General features: G+C 57.7%; 1 protein-coding gene across 5 annotated transcripts; it reads left to right on the forward strand.

The window, feature by feature from the left end:
- Positions 1 to 504: 504 nt before the first annotated feature.
- ASIC1 (acid sensing ion channel subunit 1) lies at positions 505 to 23647 on the forward strand. 5 transcript variants are annotated; one of them, XM_051846263.3, is made up of 12 exons: positions 505 to 643; positions 1464 to 1841; positions 2373 to 2568; positions 18871 to 19021; positions 19664 to 19791; positions 20037 to 20190; positions 20833 to 20889; positions 21328 to 21481; positions 21824 to 21915; positions 22196 to 22275; positions 22373 to 22477; positions 22581 to 23647. In XM_051846263.3, exons 2-12 carry the CDS (start codon positions 1480 to 1482, stop codon positions 22683 to 22685), a joined length of 1584 nt encoding a protein of 527 aa, XP_051702223.1. In that variant the 5' UTR covers positions 505 to 643; positions 1464 to 1479; the 3' UTR covers positions 22686 to 23647. The 5 variants fall into 5 exon arrangements, with proteins under 5 accessions (XP_051702223.1, XP_051702225.1, XP_089164431.1 ...); XM_051846265.3 differs by having other exon boundaries at positions 20040 to 20190; XM_089308305.1 differs by lacking the exon at positions 505 to 643 and adding an exon at positions 943 to 967.
- Positions 23648 to 24450: the final 803 nt, after the last annotated feature.

Genomic DNA, 24450 nt, shown 5'->3' on the forward strand with positions numbered 1-24450 from the left:
AGGCCTGCGTATGTGCCTGTGTCTCCGCACGGCAAGTGTGACTCCGAGCGTGTGTGTGTGTGTGTGTGTGTGCGCGCGCGTGTGCCACCAGAGAAGCAGCAGCAAGAGGCGGGAGCATCGATCCGAAGGAGCCAGACGTCTTCCCTGCTGCTCGCATCGCGCGCACAGACTCACAAGCCAGCCGCCGGGCCTCGCAGCAGGCAGGCGGCCCCGGCGCGGCGGCGAGCCCGCGCGAAGCCCTCCTCGGTCCCGCTTCCCGGTCGGGCCCGGAGCCGCCCTCGCAGACACTCGCGGGCGCGCACGCGCACCCTCGCCCCGCGCGCCGCGCCGCGCCCCGCCCGCCGCCGCCGGCCGGACGATGGATCCCTGCAGATCCCGGGGTTGAGAGCACCGCGCCGCGCGCCGAGCCCCGGCGGACCGAGCCGAGGCCAGCGGGCCCGCGGGCGCGCGCGGGCGGCGGGCGGGCGCATCAGAGCCGTGCGGGCCGGGCGGGCCGCTCCCTGCAGGGCTCTGCGCGGCGAGCCGCGGCGGCCGCGGGCTCGGGCTCCGGGCCATGAGCCCCTCGGCGGCTCGGCGCTGAGCCCGCCCCCGGCCCGCGCCCAGGACCTGCCGCCGGCTGCCGGCTTCCCGAAGGCCCCCTCAGGTGGGTTTCCGATCCCCCTCCCCCTCCCCTGGCCGCGGGACTCCCCGCGCCCGGCAGCCGGGACTCTGCTCCCGTCTGCCTTGGAGGCTTGGAGGCTGGGGAGGGGGCGGGGGCCAGGCGGGGAATAGGACTGCGACGAGGAGCTGGACTAAGGGGGGGGGGGGTGCTGGGGTGGGGGAGCGGGTTAGCGTCCGGGGCGGGGACAGCTCGCTGTCGTAGGGAGCCGCGCCCCCCCTCCCCCGTGCATCCACCTCGGGCAGCCCGCCACCCCCCACCCAAGCGTACACACACAGCCTGCGCCTGTGGGAACTGGAGACAAGGCAGGTGAGGACTCGGGCTTCGCCCCTCCCCGAATGCACCCGCCTCCCTCGGGTTTCTGGCCAGGTTAGCTCTTGGGGAGGGATCCCCATTCCTGGGGATACCCTTGACCCGGGTTCAGCCCACGTGGGGGAGTTTTGGTCTCTAGGATGGGTGGACGTTCCTGTCCCAGAGTGACCCCACATCTAGAGGGAACTCCAGTGCCTGGCCGTAGGAGCATCAGGAGTTCCCTTTTGCAGGGCAGGACTGTATCTGGGGTCCTCCCTGGCCTGGGAATCCTCCGTGGGAGAGCATGCTCTTTGCCTGAGCTGACACCCCCCCCCTCACCTCTGTCTTTGGAAGACCCCAGCCTTGGGATGTGTCCCTAGGGCAGCCACCTCCGGGGCTGGCACACCAGGCAAGTCTTCCACCCCTTGGGGACAATGATGTCTGGGTGAACACTGTTGGAGGACCCCACAGTGTACTGTCACCTCAGGACACCCCCCTCTCCCCCCGCCCCCAGGATCCCCTGGGCAAGGATGGAACTGAAGGCCGAAGAGGAGGAGGTGGGTGGCGTCCAGCCGGTGAGCATCCAGGCCTTCGCCAGCAGCTCCACACTGCACGGCCTGGCGCACATCTTCTCCTACGAGCGGCTGTCTCTGAAGCGGGCGCTGTGGGCCCTGTGCTTCCTGGGTTCCCTGGCCGTGCTGCTGTGCGTGTGCACAGAACGTGTGCAGTACTATTTCCACTACCACCACGTCACCAAGCTCGACGAGGTGGCTGCCTCCCAGCTCACCTTCCCGGCCGTCACGCTGTGCAACCTCAATGAGTTCCGCTTTAGCCAAGTCTCCAAGAATGACTTGTACCATGCCGGGGAGCTGCTGGCCCTGCTCAACAACAGGTGGGTGCTTTCCCAACCCCGTCCCCGCCCCATCCCTGGAGTCCCGTGCTCGCCTCCCTAATCCATCACAGCCCTGCCCTCCAGCTGCACCCCTGCCCTACCCCAGCAACTTGCTGCTCAGAGAAGCTGATGTACTGCTTAGTGCGTCCCATCTCTGATCCCAACACAAGCCAAAGACAGCTCTTCCCCTACCCAGCCTGTGCTGTGAGTAAGTTCTGCCCCCCCCCCCCGCTTCTGCGTCTTGAGGAAGCAGACACAGTGTCTTTCAAGGGTAGAGACTGGAATGTAGAAGCCATAGCTCCAGCCTTGATATTTCTGCCCACCCCACCCTGTGTGCTGGGATGCTCAGCCCTCGGACAACCACTGCAGCTCCTTCTGTCTTCTCAAACTCCATGTGGCAGGCAGGTCCTCCGGGCACTCCCAGCTCTTTGCTTGCCTGTGTCCAAGCCAAATCCCCAGGGCTGCAGGTTGAGTACGGGGGCATTGGTGGCTGTGCTAACCCATGCGCTACTCACGCCCTGGGAACTCCAGGTACGAGATACCGGACACACAGATGGCGGATGAAAAGCAGCTGGAGATATTGCAAGACAAGGCCAACTTCCGCAGCTTCAAGCCCAAGCCCTTCAACATGCGCGAGTTCTACGACCGAGCTGGGCACGACATTCGGGACATGCTGCTCTCCTGCCATTTCCGGGGGGAGGTTTGCAGTGCTGAAGACTTCAAGGTGGTGAGTGAGCCCCCAGCTGTGGGTTTGAATCTACCTGCCCACCCCTCCCCATGCCACCAGGCTAACCCCACTGGTGCCTGCTATTCTGGGAGAGGAAATTGTGTGTGCCGGGGATCGCTTCTAGCAGGAGGGGACTTTTGTTCCGCCAAGGAGCACATTTGCCCTGGCTGAGGGCATGAGCCTTAGCCTTACCTCCAGGATAACGGGAAAGAACACAGCACCCACGGGTGCACTCACGTAGGCATCCCACATGTGGCCTGGCGTGTCCTCCTCCCCCTTCTGGGTCATGGGTGTCAGATTTGGGAGGAGTGGAGGGTAAGCTGCTGCCTTGCCACTCAAAATGAGGTCTGGGGGCTTGAAAGAAAGGCAAGCCTCTGTTATTCTACGTTCCAGGCGTACTGAGTCCATATGTGCATGCTAAGAAGCTCCCCAGGGGATCTGAATACACAGTTATAGCCTGAGCAGCACTGGGAAGCTTGGAAAGTGAGGGATGCTTTGTCTTAACCCACAGGACAGGTCATTCTCACCACATCACCCCGTATACACACATGCCAGTTGGGCTTCCTTTTTGCCAGCAAGAGACAGCATCGGAAGAAGGAGAGATTAGCGGGATGCATGCAGAGTCGTGGGGGAACTGAACTGCAGGGCCCTGTGCATCTTAAAATGAGATGCCCCACAAACACTCACACCCCCAGATTTACCTGCTGGATGCAGGTCAGGGAGGGGTCATGGAACTGACTTTGACCTCTGGTGGGCGAGCTGCTCCTGGGCTGGGCACACAGATTCCGAAGGTTAAGAACTGGACAGAGGTTGGAGAGAGACCCACAGAGCTGCAGTGCCGTGCATAAGCGCAAAGGGCAGGAAGGAATGCTCTCTAGGCTCTCCCTCTATGCTCCTGGTGAATAAGCACATGAACTCTAATTCACAAATGCACAGACTGAGGTGCAAAGAGGTAGAATAACGTGTCTGTACCCACGTAGCTGGCTACTGACAGATTCAGGGTTAAAACTCGGACCTTATTCAACCTCAACGCTGCGAGCTCTTTCCATCAATTTTGCTGGCCCTGGAGTTACAGTGCCCACTTCCCGTTCTGGTAATTTCTCTTTTAAGACCCAGCCTCCCTGAGGCCCTGCTTGCCTCTTCCCAGTTTCCCACATTCAGAGCCTCCTTTCTTGTGCCTGCCCACTGGCTCCCCGACTTACCTGTTTCCTCCTAGCATTATAGGGGAAGGACTGCATTTGTTTGTGTGCAAAGTTTAGAGCCGTGGTTATGCTTTGGGTTTCCTGCTGAGGTTACACAAGACTTCCTAATCTCATTAGGTCCCTGCTCTGCAGACCAGTTTTATGGGCCTTTGCCAGTCCTACTGGAGTAGACCACACTTCTTGTTGAGCAAACTGGCGGGGAGTCTGCATGCATGGAGGGTCCTGGATTCTCCCATTGTGTGCTGGAGCTTGAGACCAGAGGATTCCCTGGGTGCTACCGTTCCGTGTTTCCAAGAATAGCAGGGCTGTGGGTCAAGGTGGAAGTGAAAGCTTGAGCCCTCCCATGTCCAGCACACACAGCACACAGCAGAAGGGACACCTGTCAGTGCTGGATGACAGAGGGAATTGCTTGGCTTAACCTGAGAAGGTGTGACGTTGGGTATAGTTGGTCCCTAGAAGGTGTTTGTCCACTGTGTCCAGAAAGAGCCCCAGGGGTGATGCCAAGAGGTGTTTAGCTTGCAGCAACGGAAATACGGAATGCGGGTAGTCCATGTGTTCCAAGGGGCCTGTGCTAAGCTGTCTCATGGAGGTATGTTTGGGTCACAAGTTTCTAGAGCAAGCTGAGTTCTTGCTCTTGCTGGGAGGAGAGATACACAAGTTAGCACCCTGCGGGGCCCGACTGTGGCACTTCTTGATTCAAGATTGTCAAGGAAAACCCGAGAGCTCCTGTTCCTGCGGGGATGCACTGGGGAGGTGGAGGGTGAAGAGGTGGCATCCCAGCTGCAGGGAGTAGAGTGGTGGGCACAGAACGACGATTTGGCCTGGGCTGTGCTTGGGTGTGGCTGAGCCAGCTCAGGAGTTCAGGGATGCGTGTGGGGAAGCTGGAGAAACCTGCGAGGAACTGGTTTGGGGATCTTTGGGACGGAAGAGACAGAGAGCCATGTGGGGCGCATCGCCACGGCAGTCCGGTTGGGTGGGCCCAGTCGCTCCCCCCTCGGCCGCCAAAGAGCAACCTAAGGCCCTACCGAACCGAGCCGGCCTCTTCCTCCACTGAGGCCACTAGCTTTGCTGCCCAGTGGGGTGCTTGGTTGCCAAGGCAACAGGCTCAGAGGCTCCTGTCTCCCGCCCCACCTTGAGGCCAGCCAGGACAAGGCAGGGCAGGGGGTTCCGCGAGGGGGCCAGGGCGCAGCTGCCTGCTGGTGTCTGGGCAGGCGCCGGGGAAGTGAGCAGATTCGCAGCTGGTGCCAGCCTCCAGCTGCACCTTATCTGTCCCTGGCAGTGGGAGCAGCGATGTGGCTGGAATGTTGAGCAGCGCCAAGGGGAGGGGGCTGGCAGATGGCAGCCCAGTGCGCCCTGTGCCACCCCTCCTCCAGCTGAGTCCAGAGCCTCTCTTTTCCCCCCGGGGGGTGGGGGAGGAATCTGTTTCTGGGCCCTGAGAGAGAAGGAAGAGGAGGGCAGACAAAGGAAATTCTGGTTGTATGCATTGAGGGGAGAGAGGGAAAGAAATTTCTCTTAGGAGGAAGTGGAACTGGAGAAGATGCACCCTTGGGAAGCCCACAAGAATCGCGTGGGGTTAGGAATCCCCCAGAGGAGAAATGGGGTGAAATCCCTCAAGGTTCTACGGGGGACGGGATTCGTCTGGAGCACCCAGGGAGGTGACAGGGGCTCTAGGGGTTGGTCCTGGGACAGAGAGGTCATCTGAACTCCAGCAGAGCCAGGGAGAGCTAGGACCAGCAGGTGCTTCCTTGTCCCTGGGGGCCCCGCCCCTTCACCAGCTCAGCTGGGAGCCCAGGGGAGGGCTCCACTCTCAGTTCCCTCCTGCTAGACAAGGGGTATGTAGGGGCTGCTGGGAGAGGTTGGGGGATGGCGGAGGAGAAGGCTGTCCAAGTGGCAATGCACAGAGGACGCAGGGCCACAGACGGCCCTAGCTGGAGGCCGGAGATCTTGGCGGGCGGGTGGGACACACACAGGCTGCAGAGGGAGGAAAAGGGCTGAAGAAGAGGGGTTCCCATGGAAGGAGGTGCTGAAGCTACCTTCTCCTTCCTGCTTTGTTCTCTTTAGGAAGTGCTGGCACTGGGCATGGGGCGGGAGAGGGGCCAGTTGTAGGGGTCCAGGGGCCATACCCTGGGTTAGGGTCCCTCTGTCTTCCTTTTCCCCCTCTCACGCAGGCTCCCTTTGGGTAACCCATAGATTCCTCTCTCTCTCTCTCTCTCTCTCTCTCTCTCTCTCTCTGCTTTCCTCTCTCCCTTTGGCTCCGTCTGCCTTGGCCCGCTCCCGGGCTGCAAGTCAGCTGAGTGGCTACTCTAAGCTAATTGATCTTCTGGCTGTTGGCTTAAGTGATAGGGAATTGATGGAACTAAGGAGGTGCCCCTAGGGCCAGAGTGGGAGGTGGAGGACTGGGAGGAGTAGCTCCCAGCCTGGGACCTCTCTCTGGGCCCAGCCCAGAGATCTGAGAACTCAGTTGTGATGGCTGCAGCCCCAGCGTGCAGGAGGCAGGAGACTGCCCAGAGGTGGGGAGGTGGGGAATGTTCTACTGGGAGTGAGGTGTGTGTATGCATGTTGGGGGAGGGGGGGGTTGCTTCCGTCAACTTTGTAGAAAGCATTTCCGGTTCTGGAGGTAGCAGTGAGAAAGGCTGGGATGAGGAGCTGACCCAGGGCAGTATCAAGTTTGTTGTATTTCTGGAGTAGGTGGAGCCATATCTAAGTGCTAGGGCACTGTGGTGGGAATGCAGACCCCGCCCCCGCCCCAGGAAGCTCAGTAGGAGAGCCAAGGAGTGGTACCGAAAGAAGGAGTTCAATGCTGTGGACGTGCGCCCTGCAGATGAGCCAGCCCCTTCGCTGCAGCGAGGCCAGGCCCCACCACCCCATCCACCCTCTGGCTGAGACCTCTTCAATGAGGACCCTTGGGTGGGTGGGAGGCAGAACTGCAGGTGGCACTGAAATGGGGTGGACCACGGAGCTGGGCTCCACTGGCCCCATGTCTTAGCTTCTAGGCCTCATTTCCTGTGAGGGGAGAGGGTGCAAGGGAGCTGTTAAGCTGTTCTTTGTCAAAGGGTGGCCTCTCCCTTAGCCTCTGGAGACAGCCGTGCCTCTGGGGACTCCGTGGCCAAGCCCACGCTGGCCTGTGCCAGGACACACAGATCACGGGGCATCGCACTGCTGTGTACCCATCCTACAGGGAACTTCCTTTAAGAAACCGCAAGAGCAGACACTGCCACCCCCAGGCTCTCCAAGGCCGCCCTGGGGGAGAAGGAGGGCATGTTGTGATCATTCTCACCCAGGATGAGTTCTTGGACAGGAAACCCTTAACCTCTGCTCCTGTGCACACCCTCCCGGAGGCCGACAGCCCTGGCAGCCCTGGAGGTTGAGCTGTGTGGCTTAGCGTTGTGATCTCTAATTGATGTGTGGCGTCTGCATGCCAGGCCGAGAGCATCCCCGGGGAGAGACTGCTGCAGTGACCCTGACCATGGACAGCAGCCAAGCCAGACACACTGCACGTGTGCCCACGCGCCTGCACCTCAGTGTGCCCATCTGGGGGAGAATGTGGATGCAGGAGGCTAGGGTGTGACGTGGAAGCGGTGGATGTGCACGGGGCACACTCAGCCGGGGCTCTGTGGCTGTGAGAGTGAGCTTTTTGTGTGGGCAAAGCTCAGTTGCATGCGGAGCACAGAGCAGCAAAATTAATATCTTCAATCATGCTTTGCCGTTCACAAATTCTGTCTACTTTCACTCGTGTGTTCCTCATGATTCTGAGAAGTGGAAGATGTTAGTGTCGTCACTGGGGAAGACAGGAAGCTGAGGTTCAGAGGTGTTGTGTGGCTTGGCTGAGATCACACAGTCAGTAAATGACACAGTAGGACCCTTATAGATTTTTTTTTTGAGACAGAGAAACAGAGGGGGGGGGCTTCTTTTGCTGATTCACTCCCTAAATGCCTTTTCTTTTTTAAAAATATATGTTTATTTATTTAAAATTTATAGTTACAAAGAGAAGGAGAGACACACAGAGAGAGATTTTGCATCCACTTGTTCACTCCCCAGATGGCCGCAACAGCCAGAGCTGCGCCAATCTGAAGCCAGGAGCCAGGAGCTTCCTCCAGGTCTCCCACACGGGTGCAGGGGCCCAAACTTTAGGGCCATCTCCCATTTCTTTCCCAGGCTCATTAGCAGGGAGCTGGATTGGAAGAGGAGCAGCCAGGACTCGAACTGGCTCACATCGCAGGCCTCAGCTTAACCTGCTACACCACAGTGCTGGCCCCCACTCCCCAAATGGCTACCTCTGTTGGTACTGAGCCAAGCCAAATCCATGAACTGGGAACTCAATTCGGGCCTCCCTCATAGGTGACAGGGACCCAAGTGCGTAAGCTATCATGGCTGCCTCCCAGAACGTGCCTAAACAGGAAGCTGGAGTCAAGAGCCAGGGCTGGGACTCAAACCCAGGCATTTGGATGTGGGACACGGCTGTCTCAGCTGCTGGGCCAACCAGCTGCCCTTGACTGTAGAGCTTCTAAGTCCAGGCTCTTTGTGCATGGCTGTTGGTGCAGGGGTGTGGGTGGTGAAGGCTCCCCATCTGCCCTGGCTCTAGGGCTGGGGGGTAGGAAGGCAAAGAAAGAGGAGAGAGGAGAGCACCCCAGGATTTGCTCTGTTTCTGCTGCACCATCTGCACATTCAACCCTGGATGAAGCCATCGCTGGCTGTCCCCGGGGTGGCAGCAGAGCAGCCAGGCTGCGCTAGAGGAAGTCGCACACCATGCACTTGGTATCACGTTGAGCTCATAATCAACATCCCTGAACAGGCCTGCAGAGCTGCCTGGCAACCCCTCTGTGTTTTCCTGGTCAACTTGCTCTCCCCATCGACTGCTGCAGACTTCCTCACTCATTCAAACAACTGCTCTTCCTAGCGTCTTCCTCACCCTTGACTGAGGACCGTGCCTCCCATGTCACCCAGAGAATAGCAGCTTCAGACAAGATCTCCTTCCTCTGCCACCAGCCTGCAGAGGGGAACATCCATGTTATCTAGGACGGAGACCTCAGCCCGGGCTTTCCATCAACCCCCTTCTGCCTTTTTTAGGAACTTCGCTGATTCTGCCTCTCCGCAGCCCATCAACACTGAAAATGCTCCCATCTGAACATACACAGCCATAATGACAGCTACATTCATTGAGCACTTACTATGTATTAGGCTTGGGCTAAGGTAAAAAAAACAAAACAAAACAAAACAAAACAAAAAACACCAGGGCCAGCACTGTGGTGTAGTGGTTAAAGTCGCCACCTGCAGTGCCCACATCCCATACGGCTGCTGGTTTGAGTCCCAGCTGCTCCACTTCCAATCTAACTCAGTGCTGATGCACCTGGGAGAGCAACAGAAGATGGCCCAAGTGCTTGGGCCCCTGCATCCATGTGGGAGACTTGGAGGAAGCTCCTGGCTTCCACCTGGCCCAGCCCTAGCTGTAGTGGCCATTTGGGGAGTGAACAAGTGGATGAAGGATCTCTCTCTCTGTCTCTCTGTCTCTGCCTCTCCCTATCTGTGACTCTACCTTTCAAATAAATAAATAAATAAACAAACCCTCTGTTTCTGCTCCCAGCTGCCACTCTCTTTGCTTCCCTTTGGGAAGTTCTTAAAAGTGATATATATATATATATATATATATATATATATATATATATATCAGTGTTGTCTCTATTTCCTTACTTTGTACTTTTTTTTTTTTTTTTTGGAGAGAGAGAGAGAGAGAGCGCACTCCACTCCACGTCCCAAATGCCTATAACCCAGGACCAAAGGCAGCATCTGAGAGTGGCAGGGAGCCAGTCACTTGAGCCCTCACCTCACCGGGGCCTCCAGGGTACAGGTTAGCAGGAATCTGGAATCATGAGCAGGGCTGGGATTTGAACCCAGGACCTCCAGTAGAGCATGTGGGCATCCGAGGCAGTGTCTTAACCACTGTGCCCAACACCCATCCCTTGTAACCCACTTCCCCCCTCCCTACCCTTCCTCCTACATGTTTCCAGCTTGGACCACTAGTGATTCTCACGTTGCCAAACCCAGCACACATTTTTTTTTTTATCGTCAGTGTCTCAATAGCATTCAAGGTAGTTGACTACTTATTTTCTGAGCATCTTTCCTGACGGCCAACTTCCCTAGTTTTCCTCCTAGGTCTGGTTATTTCTCTCTCTGTTCACCTCTTCATTCCCTTCTGTGTAGCCATTCAGTGTTGACTGTATTCAAAGCTCAGGCCCAAGATTTGTTCTTATTTTATTTATTTTTTTGAAAATTTTTATTTGAAAGGCAGAGAGAAAGAGCAGAGAGAGAGAGAGAGAAAGAGAGAGAGAGAAAGAGAGGAAGACAGAAAGAGATAGATAGATAGATAGATAGATAGATAGATAGATACCCAATTTGCTGGTTCACTACCCAAATGCATGCAATGGCTGGGATTGGGCTGAAGTGAGGAGACAGAAACTCAATCTAGATCTCCCACATGGGAGACAAGAAGCTAATTAGTTGAAATTACTTGAGCCATCACCTGCTACCTCACAGGGAGTGACAGGAAGCTGAGGAGCCAGATTCAGAAACCAACCCCAACTGCCTCATGGGATGTAGGTGGACATTGCAACCACTAGGCCCAATGCCTGCTTCCTAGTCTTCTTTTAAGTATACAGGGCCAGTGTTATGGCTTACTAGGTAAAGCTACCACCTGTGACGCTGGCATCCCATTTGGGTGCTGGTTCGAAACCCGGCTGCTCCACTTCCCATCCAGCTCCCTGCTAATGTGCCTGGGAAAGCAGTGGAAGATGACCCAAGTGCTTGGGCCCCTGCACCCACGTGGGAGATCTGGAAGAAGCTCCTGGCTCCTGGCTTTAGCCTGGCCCAGCCCCTGCCATTGCAACCATTTGGGGATTGAACCAGCAGATGGAAGAACTCTCTCTCTCTCTGTCTTTACCTCTCTCTGCATAACTCTGATTTTCAAATAAATGAATAATCTTTTAAAATTATAAGTATGCAGTTTAACAGTATAGCTTGAAGGATTTCTCTTTTAAGGTTGATTCATTTGAAGAATAGAGTGACAGAGACAGAGAGGTCTAGGCCAGGCCAAAACAAAGAGACAGGAACTTCACCCTGATTGCCAACATGGGTGGCAAAGGACCAAGGACTTGAGCCATCCTCTGCAGCTGTTCCAGGCACATTGGCCGGAAGCCAGATTGCAAGCAGAGCAGCCGAGACTTGAACTGGCACTCCTATAGGGGCCACAACACTGACCCCTGCTTGAAGAATTTTTACACTAGTATTACATTTTTTAAAAAGATATTATTTATTTATTTGGAAGTCAGAGTTACACAGAGAGAGGAGAGGCAGAGAGAAAGAGAGAGGTCTTTCATCTGATGGTTCACTTCTCAGTTGGCCACAACGGTTGGAACTGCGCCGATCCAAAGCCAGGTGCCAGGAGCTTCCTCTGTGTCTCCCACGTGGGTGCAGGGGGCCAAGGACTTGGGCCATCTTCTACTGCTATCCCAGGCCATAGCAGAGAGCTAGATCAGAAGTGGATCAGCTGGGACTCGAACCAGCATCCATATGGGATGTCTGCACTGTAGGCAGCAACTTTACCCACTATAGCACAGCGCTGGGCCCCAGTTCTTTTGCAATGCTGTGTAGTATTCCATAATATGAATAGCCCAACAATTTATTTACCCTTTCTACTGTTGCTAGACAGTTGAGTTGTAACTAGTTTTTGGCTATGATAACTAAAGGTACTGTTAACATTCTTGTTCACGTTTTTTGGCTTTTTTAGTTTCTTAGTTTAGTTTCTTAGTTTTTTAGTTTCTCTTATATATACACCTAGGAGCTGTGGTCATCTCATAGGGCAGGAGCCGGTTTGGCTATAGTGGATACTGCCAAATCAGGCCTTTTTAACTTTCTTTTAAAAAAAAAGCTTTATATTCTATTCTTGGGCAATCTCATCTTCATTCATGACTTCAATTACCATCTTACATACTCATTGCTGCCAAATGTATGTCTCAGTCCAGCTCTCTCCCCTTAGCGTCTGCCCAGTGGCCAATTTTCCACTTAACATCTCTTCTTGGATGTTCCCAAGGCTCTTCAAAACCAGACTCATCATCTCATTGCCCAAACTAGTCCTTTGCCTGTGTGCCTGATCTAGGGAGCTATCCCCCGTTCACCCAGTTCTGCAAACCAGGCGTCACCCCGGACACTCCATCACCTTCACCTGCCTTTGCAGGATCCACCTGTTCTGCTTCCAGGCATGTCCACTCTTCCACCCAGTTCTGAGTGCCCCTACTCCCACCTTCGTCCCACCTCGGCCTCCACAAGGGCTTCTCCGGAGCTTCCCAGCAGCCCCCTGGGCTTCTCCACTCTGCAGCCAGAGTAATCTTTCAGCTGAGTGCTTGAAATTCTTCCATGGAGGGCTGGGGAGCTTCCATTGTTGTTGGGCCTGGATACCTTAGCCAGGCTTCAAGGCTCTGAGTAACCTGGGACCTGCCACTTCTCTGTCTTGTTCTGGGGTTTTTAAAGATTTATTTTATTTATTTGAAAGTCAGAGTTGCAGAGAGATGTAGAGCCAGAGCGAGAGAGAAAGAGGTCTTCCATCCTCTGGTTCACTCCCCAAATGGCTGCAACAGCCAGAGTTGAGCTGATCTGAAGCCAGGAGCCAGGAGCTTCTTCTGGGTCTCCCATGCATGTGCAGAGGCCCAAGGACTTGGACCATCTTCCACTGCTTTCCCAGGAGAGCTGCATTGGAAGTGGAGCAGCTGGGACTTGAACTGTTGCCCATATTGGATGCTGGCACTGCAGGTGGCAGCTTTACCCACCATGCCACAGCACTGGTCCCTTGCTCTGGGGTTTGTGAACACATTACCTGCTCCCCGGAACCCAATTTTATCTGCCCCCATCTTTACCCAATTACTCCTCCTTATTCTTTCTTTCTTCTTTTTCTTCCTTCCTTTCTTTTTTTCTTTTCTCTCTCTCTCTTTCTCTCTCTCTCTTTCTTTCTTTCTTTCTTTTCAAACCTTACTTAGCAACCTTCCTTGATTCCATATTCTGGTCAGCTCCCCTCTCATTTACCCTCAAAGAACCATGTTTTTTGTTTGTTTTTTAAAGATTTATTTGAAAGGCAGAGTTACAGAGGCAGAGAGAGAAGTCTTCCATCTGCTGGTTCACTTCCTAAATGGCCGCAATGGCCAGAGCTGGGTCAGGCTGAAGCCAGAAGCCAGGAGCCAGGAGCTTCTTCTTGGTCTCCCATGTGGCTGCAGGGGCCCAAGCTCTTGGGTCATCTTCCACTGCTTTCCCAGGCACATTAGCAGAGAGCTGGATTGGAAGAGGAGCAGCCGGGACTCAAACAAATGCCCATACAGGATGCCGGCACAGGAGGCGGAGGCTTTACCTACTGGCCCTGCCCGTACTATTGTGATTTTGAAAATGGATGTGTGCCTCCCTCATTAACAAGTGAGCTCCATGAGGCCGGGATCCATGTCCATGATTTGACCTCTTTCATGTCAATGTGTAAAAGAAAGAATAAGGCAGGAAGGTACTGGGAGACAGAGGACCTAGTTGTAATCCTAAACCCACTAGTTGCTCTCAATGTGACTTGAACAGGTTGGCGCAGCTCTGTTCCTCACTTGTCGAATCGGGGTGAAATTATTCATACCAGCTTATTTCACTGGGTGGTGTAAGGATCCCAGGAGCTATCAGCAGAAAACCCTGAAACACTGCACAGGTGTGCAGGATGACTGGCATTCGGCAAGAGATACAGAGAAAGCTGGGAACCACTTGGTTGCTGAAGAGAAGTCCTGGGCAGGGCAGGAGGTGTCCAGCTCATGTTCTGGACAGAGTCTGGAATGGAGCGTGGTCTTGTGTTTGTCACTGCTTGGGCACCTTTGCTGAAGCTCCCTACAGATACTTCGTTGGGGAGGGGGTCTTTGTGTGCCCTTTGACACTGTTCTTCTCTGCCCGGTTTCTGTGAAACATTTGGGGCAGTCTACTGCAACAAGATGAAGCTGGGAGAGAAAGTTAGAGGAGCAGGACACGAACAACCAGGGAAGTAGAAGTGGAAAACTGGGGGCGGAGGGCTGTGCAGTGATGAGTATGGGGCTGGGGTCTGGATCCTAGGTGAGGAAAGAGGTCCCCAGCCGTACCACACTTGCTGTTCTTTGAAGCTGCTCCCTGTGTGTGTGTGTGTGTGTGTGTGCAGTCTTCTCTCTGATGGGGGCCCCAAGCTGGAAGCTCTCCCTGCCTTAGTTTCTCCACTTCAGAGTCCCTCCAGGTCATGGGAAAGAGTGGGACAGCGCCCTCTGGTGAGCAGGGAACACCTGGGGCAGCTGGGTCTGGACCATGACCTCTAAACACTTGCTGAGAGATGCAAAGGAGGACCCTGGTGGGCAGGCAGAAAATGCATACAGAACAGGGACAGGGAGACAACCCAAGAACTCGTGTGGGTGAAGTGGGAAAGCCCGAGGGTGGTGGCAGCCACTCCAGCCCTGCGCCCCTCACTTCCGGTTTCCCTACAGTGGTCTTGCACTTCTGGTTTTCCCATTCGGTCTCACACTTCCGGTTTCCCTGCGTGGCCTCGCGTGGTCTTTCACTCGCGCAGTCCCTGCCCCCAAGGAGCTGCTGGTCCCTCCTGGCTCTGGATGGGCGTGGGGGAGAACTGGGCCTCGCGTCTGTTCCCTGGGTGGGCACTGCCCGTGCCTGTGGAGGTAGCAGAGGCTTTTTGGAGAAGGCAACATGTGCGTAGCATCTTCTCCAGAATTCTCTCTTCGTCAAGGAAGGCACGTGGCCGGGAGGGTCGTGGGGCTGGAGGCCAGGCAGGGAAGTGGGCGAAGTCTCTCAGCAGAGTGGTCAGGATCACGGGCAAGGACTGAGGGAGGCCACTGTTGAAGCCAAAGCAGAAAAGCGCCTGGCATCCTGCCTGCCATTTCGGCACACTGCAGGCTCACTGAGGAAGGAGGTGGGGGAGTGGGTGACCTGAGGCCTTGGAGGCCCCGGTGGGCTCTGCAGCCCCGCCTTTGATCCTGCCTGGGAAGGGTTACAATGCTGTGCGCTCCCCCTCCCTCCAGCACACACACACCTCAGGTCACCTTCTGGGCCCTGGAGACCTGGCTGGTGGCTCAAGTTCCTCAACCAGTGGCCCTGAGTAATCAGAGCCCACAGAGAGGTCTGGGGGGCAGGGCAGGAGGGTCTGAGACTTAGGGGACCCCAGGTTGGTTCCACACACTCAAGAGCCCCAGGCTCATGTGTCTGTCTTGATCTCAATTACTCTGGCTCCCCTGTCTTGGAGCTGGGGGTGGGATGGGGGGGGAGCGCAGGCCGGGAGGGAGAGGCTAGTGGTGACCTGCCAGGAAGCTTCGGGAAGCTTCGGGCTATGGGGAGGGGGTGGGGGGCGGGCCATGCCCGCAGTGCCCAGCACCAGCCAGAAATGAGGCTGTGGTCAGTGCAGACCTCTGCTAATGGAGCCTGGGCCGCCCCGCAAAGCCGCAGAAAGGGATGGAGGAGGGGCAGTGACGGAGGTGCAGCTCCGGGTTGGGGGAGGGAGGGGGAGGGGGCGTAGGGTTGGCCTTGGCCAGTGGGCGCTTGAAGGGGGCCAAGAGACTGGCTGCAGAGAAATCGGGGTTTCCAGGAGCAGCTGGGGTCGGGACAGTGATGGGAAGGGAACTGAGACTAATGAGAGGGGTGTGGGCTCCCAGGGTGGCGCAGAACCCAAGGGCGATGTGAGAAGAGTTAGAGCTGGGAGAGTGGGGCTCCCAGTCTCCGGAGGAGTCGCTGGACCAGGGGAGGCTGAGGGAGAGGAGCTGGAATTGGGATGGGCGCACCAGGGCTGTACTGAGAACTGACTGGGGGTGGGGCGAGAGAGAGAGCAAGTGCAACTGAAGGGGGCGGGGACTCTGGCTAGCTGAGGTCATTGTGGCTGTGAGAGCTGCACGGGATCCTACTTCACCTGGGGGAGCCAGGACCCGGAGCCCCCAGCCCCAGGTCTCCACTCTGCCTTACACAGTGGAGCAGGGACTCCAGCCCCCTCCTCTCCATCAGCGGGCTTTTTCACAGCGCCCGCAATTATCCAGTGGTCAGCCACTCTGGCCGGCCGGCGGGCCGGGTGGGCGGGGCCTCCTCGCCCCGTCCCGCCTCCTCGCCCCGCCCCGCCCTCGCCCCACTGTCACTACGGCCGGCCGGCTAGGAAGGCACCGGAGAGAGTACGGGGGCCTCGCCCCTTCCCTCCTGCACGTCCCGGGAGCCAGGAAGCCCCGAGAAAAGATGCCCCTGCACATCTTCTGCTCTGTGTCGGTCTCCTCTGGAGACGATGCCCCGGGGCCTCTGGGCGATGTTTGGGGGTCCTCTCCCCTCCAGCGGCAGCAGCAGCGGGACAACTCCGAATCGGACGCGGAGGAAGAAGAGAAGGGAAAGCAGGCAGCGAGGAGGGACCCCCAAGAGGGGCGTTTGCCTGTGGACTTGGTGACGTTTGCCCACAGCTGCACCCTCCACGGCGCCAGCCACGTCTTTGTGGAGGGGGGTCCGGGGCCACGGCAGGCCCTGTGGGCGGTGGCCTTTGTCCTGGCCCTGGGTGCCTTCCTGTGCCAGGTAGGGGACCGCGTTGCCTATTACCTCAGCTACCCGCACGTGACTCTGCTGGACGAGGTGGCCACCACAGAGCTGGCCTTCCCGGCCGTCACCCTGTGCAACACCAATGCCGTGCGGCTGTCGCAGCTCAGCTACCCTGACCTGCTCTATCTGGCCCCCATGCTGGGGCTGGATGAAAGTGACGACCCCGGGGTGCCCCTCGCTCCCCCTGGGCCGGAGGCCTTCTCTGGGGAGCCCTTTAACCTGCACCGCTTCTACAACCGCTCTTGCCACCGGCTGGAGGACATGCTACTCTATTGCTCCTACTGCGGGGGCCCCTGTGGCCCGCACAACTTCTCCGTGGTGAGTGGGGGGCCCATACCTGGCACGGTGCCCGAGGGTCTGCCATGGCTTTCCCGGGCTTTCACCTCCCGGGGCTGGGGGCTGGTGACGGTGCTGTCCCCCACCCACATTACCACTGTGCAGCCAGGACCGATGTTCCCTGCTCGTCCTGTTCAGATCCTGAAACACATCTGCCCTGAGGCCCCTGGTGTCTCTCAGAGCATCCTCCAGGGTCTCCCACCCTTCCCCCAACCTCAAGGCTCCCACAGGGCCCTGGAGCCTTTTGCTCCGTCTGTGAGGTCAACCTCTGCCTTGTTGGCGGGTGCCCCTGCCTGACCAGTTGCAAACTGTTTAGACTGTGGTCCTGGGCCGACGCTGGGATGGGAGCCACCTGCTCTCTGGAGGTGCAAGAGAAGGGGTGGGGACAGCTCCCGCCTCCACCTGTCAGCTCCCACAGCAGGGAGTCCCTTGCCTCCTGGCATGGTCTTCCTGTGCCTCTGCTATGGGTGCTTTGCCCCCTTCCCCACTCTTTGTGTGTGTGTGTGTGTGAGAGAGAGAGAGAGAGAGAGAGAGAGAGAGAGAGAGAGAGAGAAAGGCAAAGCAAGTCTCCTATGAGTCATGCCCTCCCCCACTCCCACAATTCGACCTGGCCAGGGTCCCTTCTCCCAGGGCAAACCCTCCCTGGGAAAGTCAGCTTCCCCCTTAGTCCTCCCATCTAGAGTTCTAGGGCATTCCCTAGAGGGGCTATGGCACCCACCATCTTCCCGGTTCATCTTCTCATCCTGTCCCGATAATTCCTACCCGTCTCCAGCTTCCAGACACCAGGCCTTCCTGCCCCAAACACCCATCCCTAAACCTTCCCACATGGGCACAATTTCACGTGATAACTGCAGACACTTGGGGTCCTGGAAGTTTGCACAACTGGACCTCAGGGAGGCCGGGAGAGAGAGGGACATAGGACACGGAAGGGGGTCAACACGTTTCTCTGGGCTTGAGGGTAAGGTAGGCACTTCTCATGCTCAGCCACCAGGTGGCAGCACAGCCCACTGCTCTGTCGCCTGGCTTGCTGAACATGGGCAAGGGTTGGGGGCTCTTAGGCAGCCTCAACCACTGGGCATCCCTGGCACCCAGCTGTAGTGTGGCATGGGTGCATGTCTGATGCTCCGGTCTGGTCTGAAGCTCTCTGGGCTGTGTACCCGCCTTGTGACTTGCTTTGTCACCATCCTGCAGTAGTAGAAGCACACCCATCCCATTTGTGGGACACTCAGGGAGGCTGTGGGAAATGGTCACAGGAACTGGTTCCCTCTCCTCTCTGCAGCTCTGGAGAGGGGTCTCTCCCCTCCCAGCATGGAGAGGATGTGGGCACTGCCCCTGGCCTGAGTTAGACCCCCAGAGTTCTGCAGAAGCACTGTCAAAGCGTCCATGCCCTGGGTGCTCAGTCCCAAGTGTTGAAAGAAGAGAGGTGCTGATGCCAGGGGGATTCCAGTGTGTGGCATGGCACTAATGGGGCCTGCTTTCGTGCCCTGGCAACAGTGGGGCAGTGTGGACCAAGGGGCTGACCAGTGGAGAGGACCAAAAGCCTTAGCTTGGTTTGGAGGCAGGTCTTCAGGACAGTAGGCTTTCAGCTGCCAGGGGTGACACCTAGGAGAAGAGACAGTACATGTCAGAAGGCCCAGAGTCTACCAGTGACAGGATTCTGGGCTGCAGGTGCACTGTCAAGGTGGGTGCCATTGAGAAGACTTTTAACAAAGGGAGTGTTTTCAGAGCTATGGGCAAGATTAAGGAAACAGGATGACTGAAGTGGCTAGCAGTGGTGGGGTGGGAACCCTCCCTGCAGATTCTGCATGTGGTCTCAGAAGCCAGGGTTTCAGAAGGGTGGGAGTGGTGGAGGACCAGTGCCCCACACTGTCTCTCTCCTCCTACCTTCTGATCCCCTGCTGATGGTTCTTATTGGCCATACCCAGCCAGAAGCCCAGCCAAGTGGTCATGGAGCTCAAGCCATTGCCCCATGCCCCCAGCAGATCAACAGTGCTGCAAAGGGTGGAAAACAAGTGGGAGGGGGGCACAGATGGAGGATGGAGTGTGGACAGGAAGAATCATCCCCAGGGAGCGTTGAGATTCCAAAAGCTAGAGGAACCTGGGGCCACCCTGGGTGTGTAGGGGGCACAGGCAGAACTCTCAAGCTGCCCACTCTGCCCTGCAGGTCTTCACACGGTACGGAAAGTGCTACACCTTCAACTCGGGCCGAGACGGGCGGCCGCGGCTGAAGACCATGAAGGGTGGGACAGGCAATGGGCTGGAGATCATGCTGGACATCCAACAGGATGAGTACCTGCCCGTGTGGGGGGAGACTGGTATGTCGCCTCTGCTTGGGGTCACCTCCCCACGTCGCTGGGGGACCCCCGGGTGTCATTGTGGGCCCTGGGGCAGGGCTTGGGCTCTCCGTTCCCTCCCAGCACCTCGCCAGCTCTGTCCCTGAGTCTACCTGAGTTCCCCCCACCCCCGGCTCAGTTACTCTCCAAGGTAACCAGTCATCCCTTTCCATCAGCGGCTGCCACTCAGCTCTATAAATAACTCCCTCTCTTCTCAGGCTGCCTGCCTGCCTGGTCTCGGGGGGCCTTGGGCAGAGGGAGAGGGAGAGGGAGAGGGAGAGGGAGAGGGAGAGAGAGAGAGAGAGAGAGAGAGATGGGGGAGAAGGGAGAGAGAGAAAAAAAACCTTCACCCGAGACAGTGACTGTCTGAGAGAAAGAATTTGAGACACCAAGATGCACAGCTGAAGCCAGGTGAGAAAAGTGATGTGTAGGGTTCAGAGGCCGCTGGAGCAGCTTGGAGCTGGTGAAGCCAGGAGCCCCACCCCTGCTGCCCCGTGGACACCCCCTCATCCAGTCTCTGTGTATGCTGTGCCCACTCCCAGGAAAAGGGTGGATGCTCCAGCTAGGAATGGGGTTAGGGAGTCAGAAGCCCCCTCCCCTCCCACACACCCCTCGTTCCCGCAGATGAGACGTCCTTTGAGGCAGGCATCAAAGTGCAGATCCATAGTCAAGATGAGCCGCCGTTCATCGACCAGCTGGGCTTTGGCGTGGCCCCAGGCTTCCAGACCTTCGTGGCCTGCCAGGAACAGCGGGTGAGCAGCCATGGGGGGAGGGGCTGGTCCTGTGGTGGGGCCAGGGATGCAGTAGCAGGCGGCCATCATGGGAGGGACAGGTGGGCCAGGGCCTGGTGGAGTCTGGCTGCTCTGATGCAGTGAACTCAAGAGACCTGCAGGAGCCATGGAGGGTCGGGGGCTGAGTGCTGCCTATCCTCAGAAAAGTCCCTCCAAGCGATTCGGGGAGAAGTGCCCACCCTCGCCCAGCTCCCCGGCTTTCCCAGCAGCTCATCTACCTGCCCCCGCCCTGGGGCACCTGCAAAGCGGTTACCATGGACTCGGATTTCTTCGACTCCTACAGCATCACCGCCTGCCGCATCGACTGTGAGACCCGCTACCTGGTGGAGAACTGCAACTGCCGCATGGTGCACATGCCAGGTCGGGTCCTGGGCCCCCCCAGCCCTCACTGCCCCCTCTGCAGCCCCCCATTCACCCCTGCTCCAGCCCACCCTGTTCCACACCCATGGACTCTCTCTGACCTCACTTCCTGCCTTAAGCACAGGGATGGTGGGAAGGGTCTAGAAGGGCTAGATGGTGGGAATGAGTCACTTTTGGGGCACACTGAAGCTAGCTAATCCTTGTGTCCCAGGCTGTCCCAGCTCCCACATGCTGGGTCTACGGTACCATGGTCAACACAAGACCCCTTTCAGCCGCGGCTCACTTGGCTAATCCTCTGCCTGTGGTGCCGGCACCCGAGGTTCTAGTCCTGGTTGGGGTGCCGGATTCTGTCCTGGTTGCTCCTCTTCCAGTCCAGCTCTCTGCTGTGGCCCGGGAAGGCAGAGGAGGATGGCCCAAGTGCTTGGGCCCTGCACCCGCTTGGGAGACCAGGAGGAAGCACCTGGCTCCTAGCTTCGGATCAGCACGGCGCCGGCCATAGCAGCCATTAGGGGGATGAACCAACGGAAGGAAGACCTTTCTCTCTGTCTCTCTCTCACTGTCTAATGTTGCCTGTCAAAAAAAAAAAAAAAAAAAAGACCCCTTTCATCGCCAACCTGCTTTGCTGTATTTTCTCCTCTGCAGGGGATGCCCCCTACTGCACCCCAGAGCAGTACAAGGAGTGTGCAGACCCTGCTCTGGGTGAGCACCCCTGTCCTGGAACACCTCGGGGAGGGGAGGGGTTTCTGTCAGCCATGTGCACAGGCATTTCAAGACCAAGCTTCCAGAAGCTTCGAGTAATTCCTAGGTTAAGCTGTGCTCTCACCTGAACCTGACTTCAAGGCTGATGGTAGCATCTTCAGAGGCCCCTGTGATAGATGAAGGGGGTTGCGTGGGAGGGGCTTTCACCCTCTGTCATCAGCACCCCATCTGGTTGGCCCCAAGCCCCCCCCCCCCCGAGAGAATGACATGTAGGATTAAGGAATCCCTATGGGTGAGCACAGGGCTGAGGTGAAGGGAAGACCAAGAAGAGAGAAGGGGGCCCAGGGTTCCTTTGGACAGGGCCAGGATGTGCATGTTGGGAGGGTGCTCGGCGTGGGGCGCCATTCAGCGGGCTCCTCTCACTCGGGTTGGGCGCAGACTTCCTGGTGGAGAAGGACCAGGAGTACTGCGTGTGTGAAATGCCCTGCAACCTGACCCGCTACGGCAAGGAGCTGTCCATGGTGAAGATCCCCAGCAAAGCCTCGGCCAAGTACCTGGCCAAGAAATTCAACAAGTCTGAGCAGTACATAGGGTAAGGGCTCTGAGCCGTATGGCAGGGCTGTGAAGGGTACCAGTGGGCTTAGATGGGGGCTGGCAGGCAGGAGGAAGTTGACAACAGAAGATGGGGAAAGTCCAAGATGCAGCCCAGGAGCCTGGGGGTGGGCACGGAGGGATGATGGAGCCTCTGTTGTCATTCATTGCTGTAACTGGCATCGCCTCACCCTGCTCTGCTCATAGGCAGAGGGCCTTTCGTACATGGCAGCTCCCATCAGTGGAAACTGAGAGCCACACAGGCTAACTGGCCACTGTCACCTGGCTGATCAGGGGCAGAGACAGGACTTGAACCTAGGTCTCCTCCCCGACCCCTGCGCAGGGAGAACATCCTGGTGCTGGACATCTTCTTCGAAGTCCTCAACTATGAGACCATCGAGCAGAAGAAGGCCTATGAGATTGCCGGGCTCCTGGGTGAGCTGCTGAGGGCACCCGGGCCCCCCCTCAAGCCAGGGGCAGCCTGTGGCTCCCTCCCGCTCAAAGCAGGGCGCTCAGCCCTGTCCCATGAGGGCCTCTGCCATGCCGAGGCCTCTCCCAGACCCTGCGGTCTTGGCGGGGCAAGGGACTCCCTCCTCCTTTAAGGGCCAAATGGAATCTGCCAATCCCTTTGCCCCTGTCCCCTGAGCCCTGCCGCTCCCACGGTGCCCTGGCCCCACTGACCACCCTGCGCCACCGCCCCCCGACTCCCCCGCAGGTGACATCGGGGGCCAGATGGGGCTGTTCATCGGGGCCAGCATCCTCACGGTGCTGGAGCTCTTCGACTACGCCTACGAGGTGAGCGGGGGCGTGGCCGCGCGCGGGGGCGTGGCCCGGGGCCGCGAGGGGCGGGGTTCCACACCTTTCGCCCGGGGCCCTCCGTCCTCCGTTCCAGGTCATCAAGCACAAGCTGTGCCGCCGAGGGAAGTGTCAGAAGGAGGCCAAAAGGAGCAGCGCGGACAAGGGCGTGGCCCTCAGTCTGGACGACGTCAAGAGACACGTGAGGGAGCGAGCGAGGGGCGCCCCCCACCCCGCTTCGCCAGCATCGCTGTGGCCCCTCGCCGCCCTAACCGTGCTGTGTTCTGTGCTCTCCCCCACCCCAGAATCCGTGCGAGAGCCTCCGGGGCCACCCAGCCGGGATGACCTACGCTGCCAACATCCTACCTCATCACCCGGCCCGAGGCACATTTGAGGATTTCACCTGCTGAGCCCCCCCGCAGGGCCCTGCACCAAAGGCCTAGATGAGGAGGGCCAGGGCTGCCGCCCCCCACGCCTGCCCCCGGGACTCAGCTCCACTCCTGGGCGGTCCACTCTTCTTGCGGTGGTGAGGAAGGAGGCTTGACCATAGAGTCCTCTCCCTGCCTCTATCCCATTCTTTTTAACAAAACTAATCTTAAAAAAAAAAAAAAAAAGAAAGAAAATCTAAAAAGACAGAACGGGGCAAGGGGACACTGCCCCTTTCTGCTCCATGCCGCCTCTGCAGCTCCCAGCCTGAACTTTCTGTCTTGCTGTCTGTCATCTTAAGTGTCCACCTACATTCTGCTGCCGCCGGTCACCAAAGCCCCCTCCCAGTGAGGGGTGGAGGGGATCCCCCTCGGGGTCTGGAATTCGGCCCCCAAAACCAGAGAATGTACCTTAAGGGGGAGGGCTAGCGGGGGCGGGGTTTCCCCAGCCTTAAGAGACCCTCTTGGCCCAGTGACTGCCCCAAACCCGTCTCCAGGCCAGAACTAAACCCTCACTCCGGCCCCCTCACACAGTTGAATATCTGTGGGGGTGCAGGTGGAGGAGGCCCCGATGGGCACAAGATGTGGCCCTGGTGCTGTAGGCCACATTCTGATAACCTACAAGTTCACCCTCACCGGCCCCTCCCCCGGAGGCCCCCGCGGAGGGCCACATCCATAAATTTTCTTATGGAACTCCCCCAAGACTTCTTCTCCGACTTCATTTGCTTCTTTCAACGACCTCATCTGCATTTTCTATTTCTATATGATACAGACTCTATATTGCTACATCTCTGTGTATACTTTTGCCCCTCCCCTGTCTGTCTGGACCCCATCCCCTCTTGTCTCTGAAAACCATCCTCCCACCCCAAGCCTCCCAACCAGCCCCTCTGTGTCTCTGCTCCCTCCCTGGTCTCTGAATGCCTTCGCCTGTATAAAGAATTGGACTCTCTCCCCGGTGTCTGTACTGTGTACACACATCCCTCTGAGAAGCACAAGGAGACGACACGCGCATTGTAACCCTCGCACTGTCTCGGTGGCGACATAAAAGGAAGCTGTGAATCACAAACTCTGCCTCTTTCTGGCCTCACCCTCTCCCGCCAGCCCCCAGGGCACCCTCTGCAGCCTTAACATCCTCCTGCTGCTCCACCTAGCCCCCTGCCCTTGTCCTCCCAGGGAAGGGTCAGCTGCAGAGGTAGCCCCCAGCCCAGGGGACAGAGACCGCCTCTAGACACCAAGCCAAGAGTGACCAAGAGAGAAGGGAACTGGGGATTGGTGACTGTTGCAGCTGGGGCAGTGGGAGGCTGACCGGCAGAAGCTGAGGCCCTCGGTCTGTGGCCTTTCCCTCCTCCTGGGCACCCAGCCCCTTCCCCCAGCGGATACCGAAGCCCACCACTTATATTTTTGGGTTAGGTAGGATTTGGCAGTGGGGGGGAAAGACACCTAGAGGGAGTGAGTTGAAAGCTCTGTTTTTTGTCCGCCCCTTGATGAGGGACCCAAGCGAGGTAGAGGGCCTGCCCCACTGCCTCTACTAGCCGCTCCCCGCAGGCCAGAGCCCCACCCCTTCCCAGGCCTTCTCTGCCCACCTGTCTCTTGGTCTCCAGTCCCAGAGCAGGACCCGTGGGCAGGTGCCCTGTGTGCACCCGCCTGGAGCTGAAGAGGCTAGGGCTCTTGGGAATTCCTGGGTTCCCCAGGAGTTCCTTAGAGATCAGACCTCCCCGAGAGGGGTGCGGGAGCAAAGCCAAGAATTGTG

This window comes from Oryctolagus cuniculus, chromosome 11 (assembly GCF_051225735.1).
Source record: "Oryctolagus cuniculus isolate XC-2025 breed Fujian yellow rabbit chromosome 11, ASM5122573v1, whole genome shotgun sequence".
NCBI lineage: Eukaryota > Metazoa > Chordata > Mammalia > Lagomorpha > Leporidae > Oryctolagus > Oryctolagus cuniculus.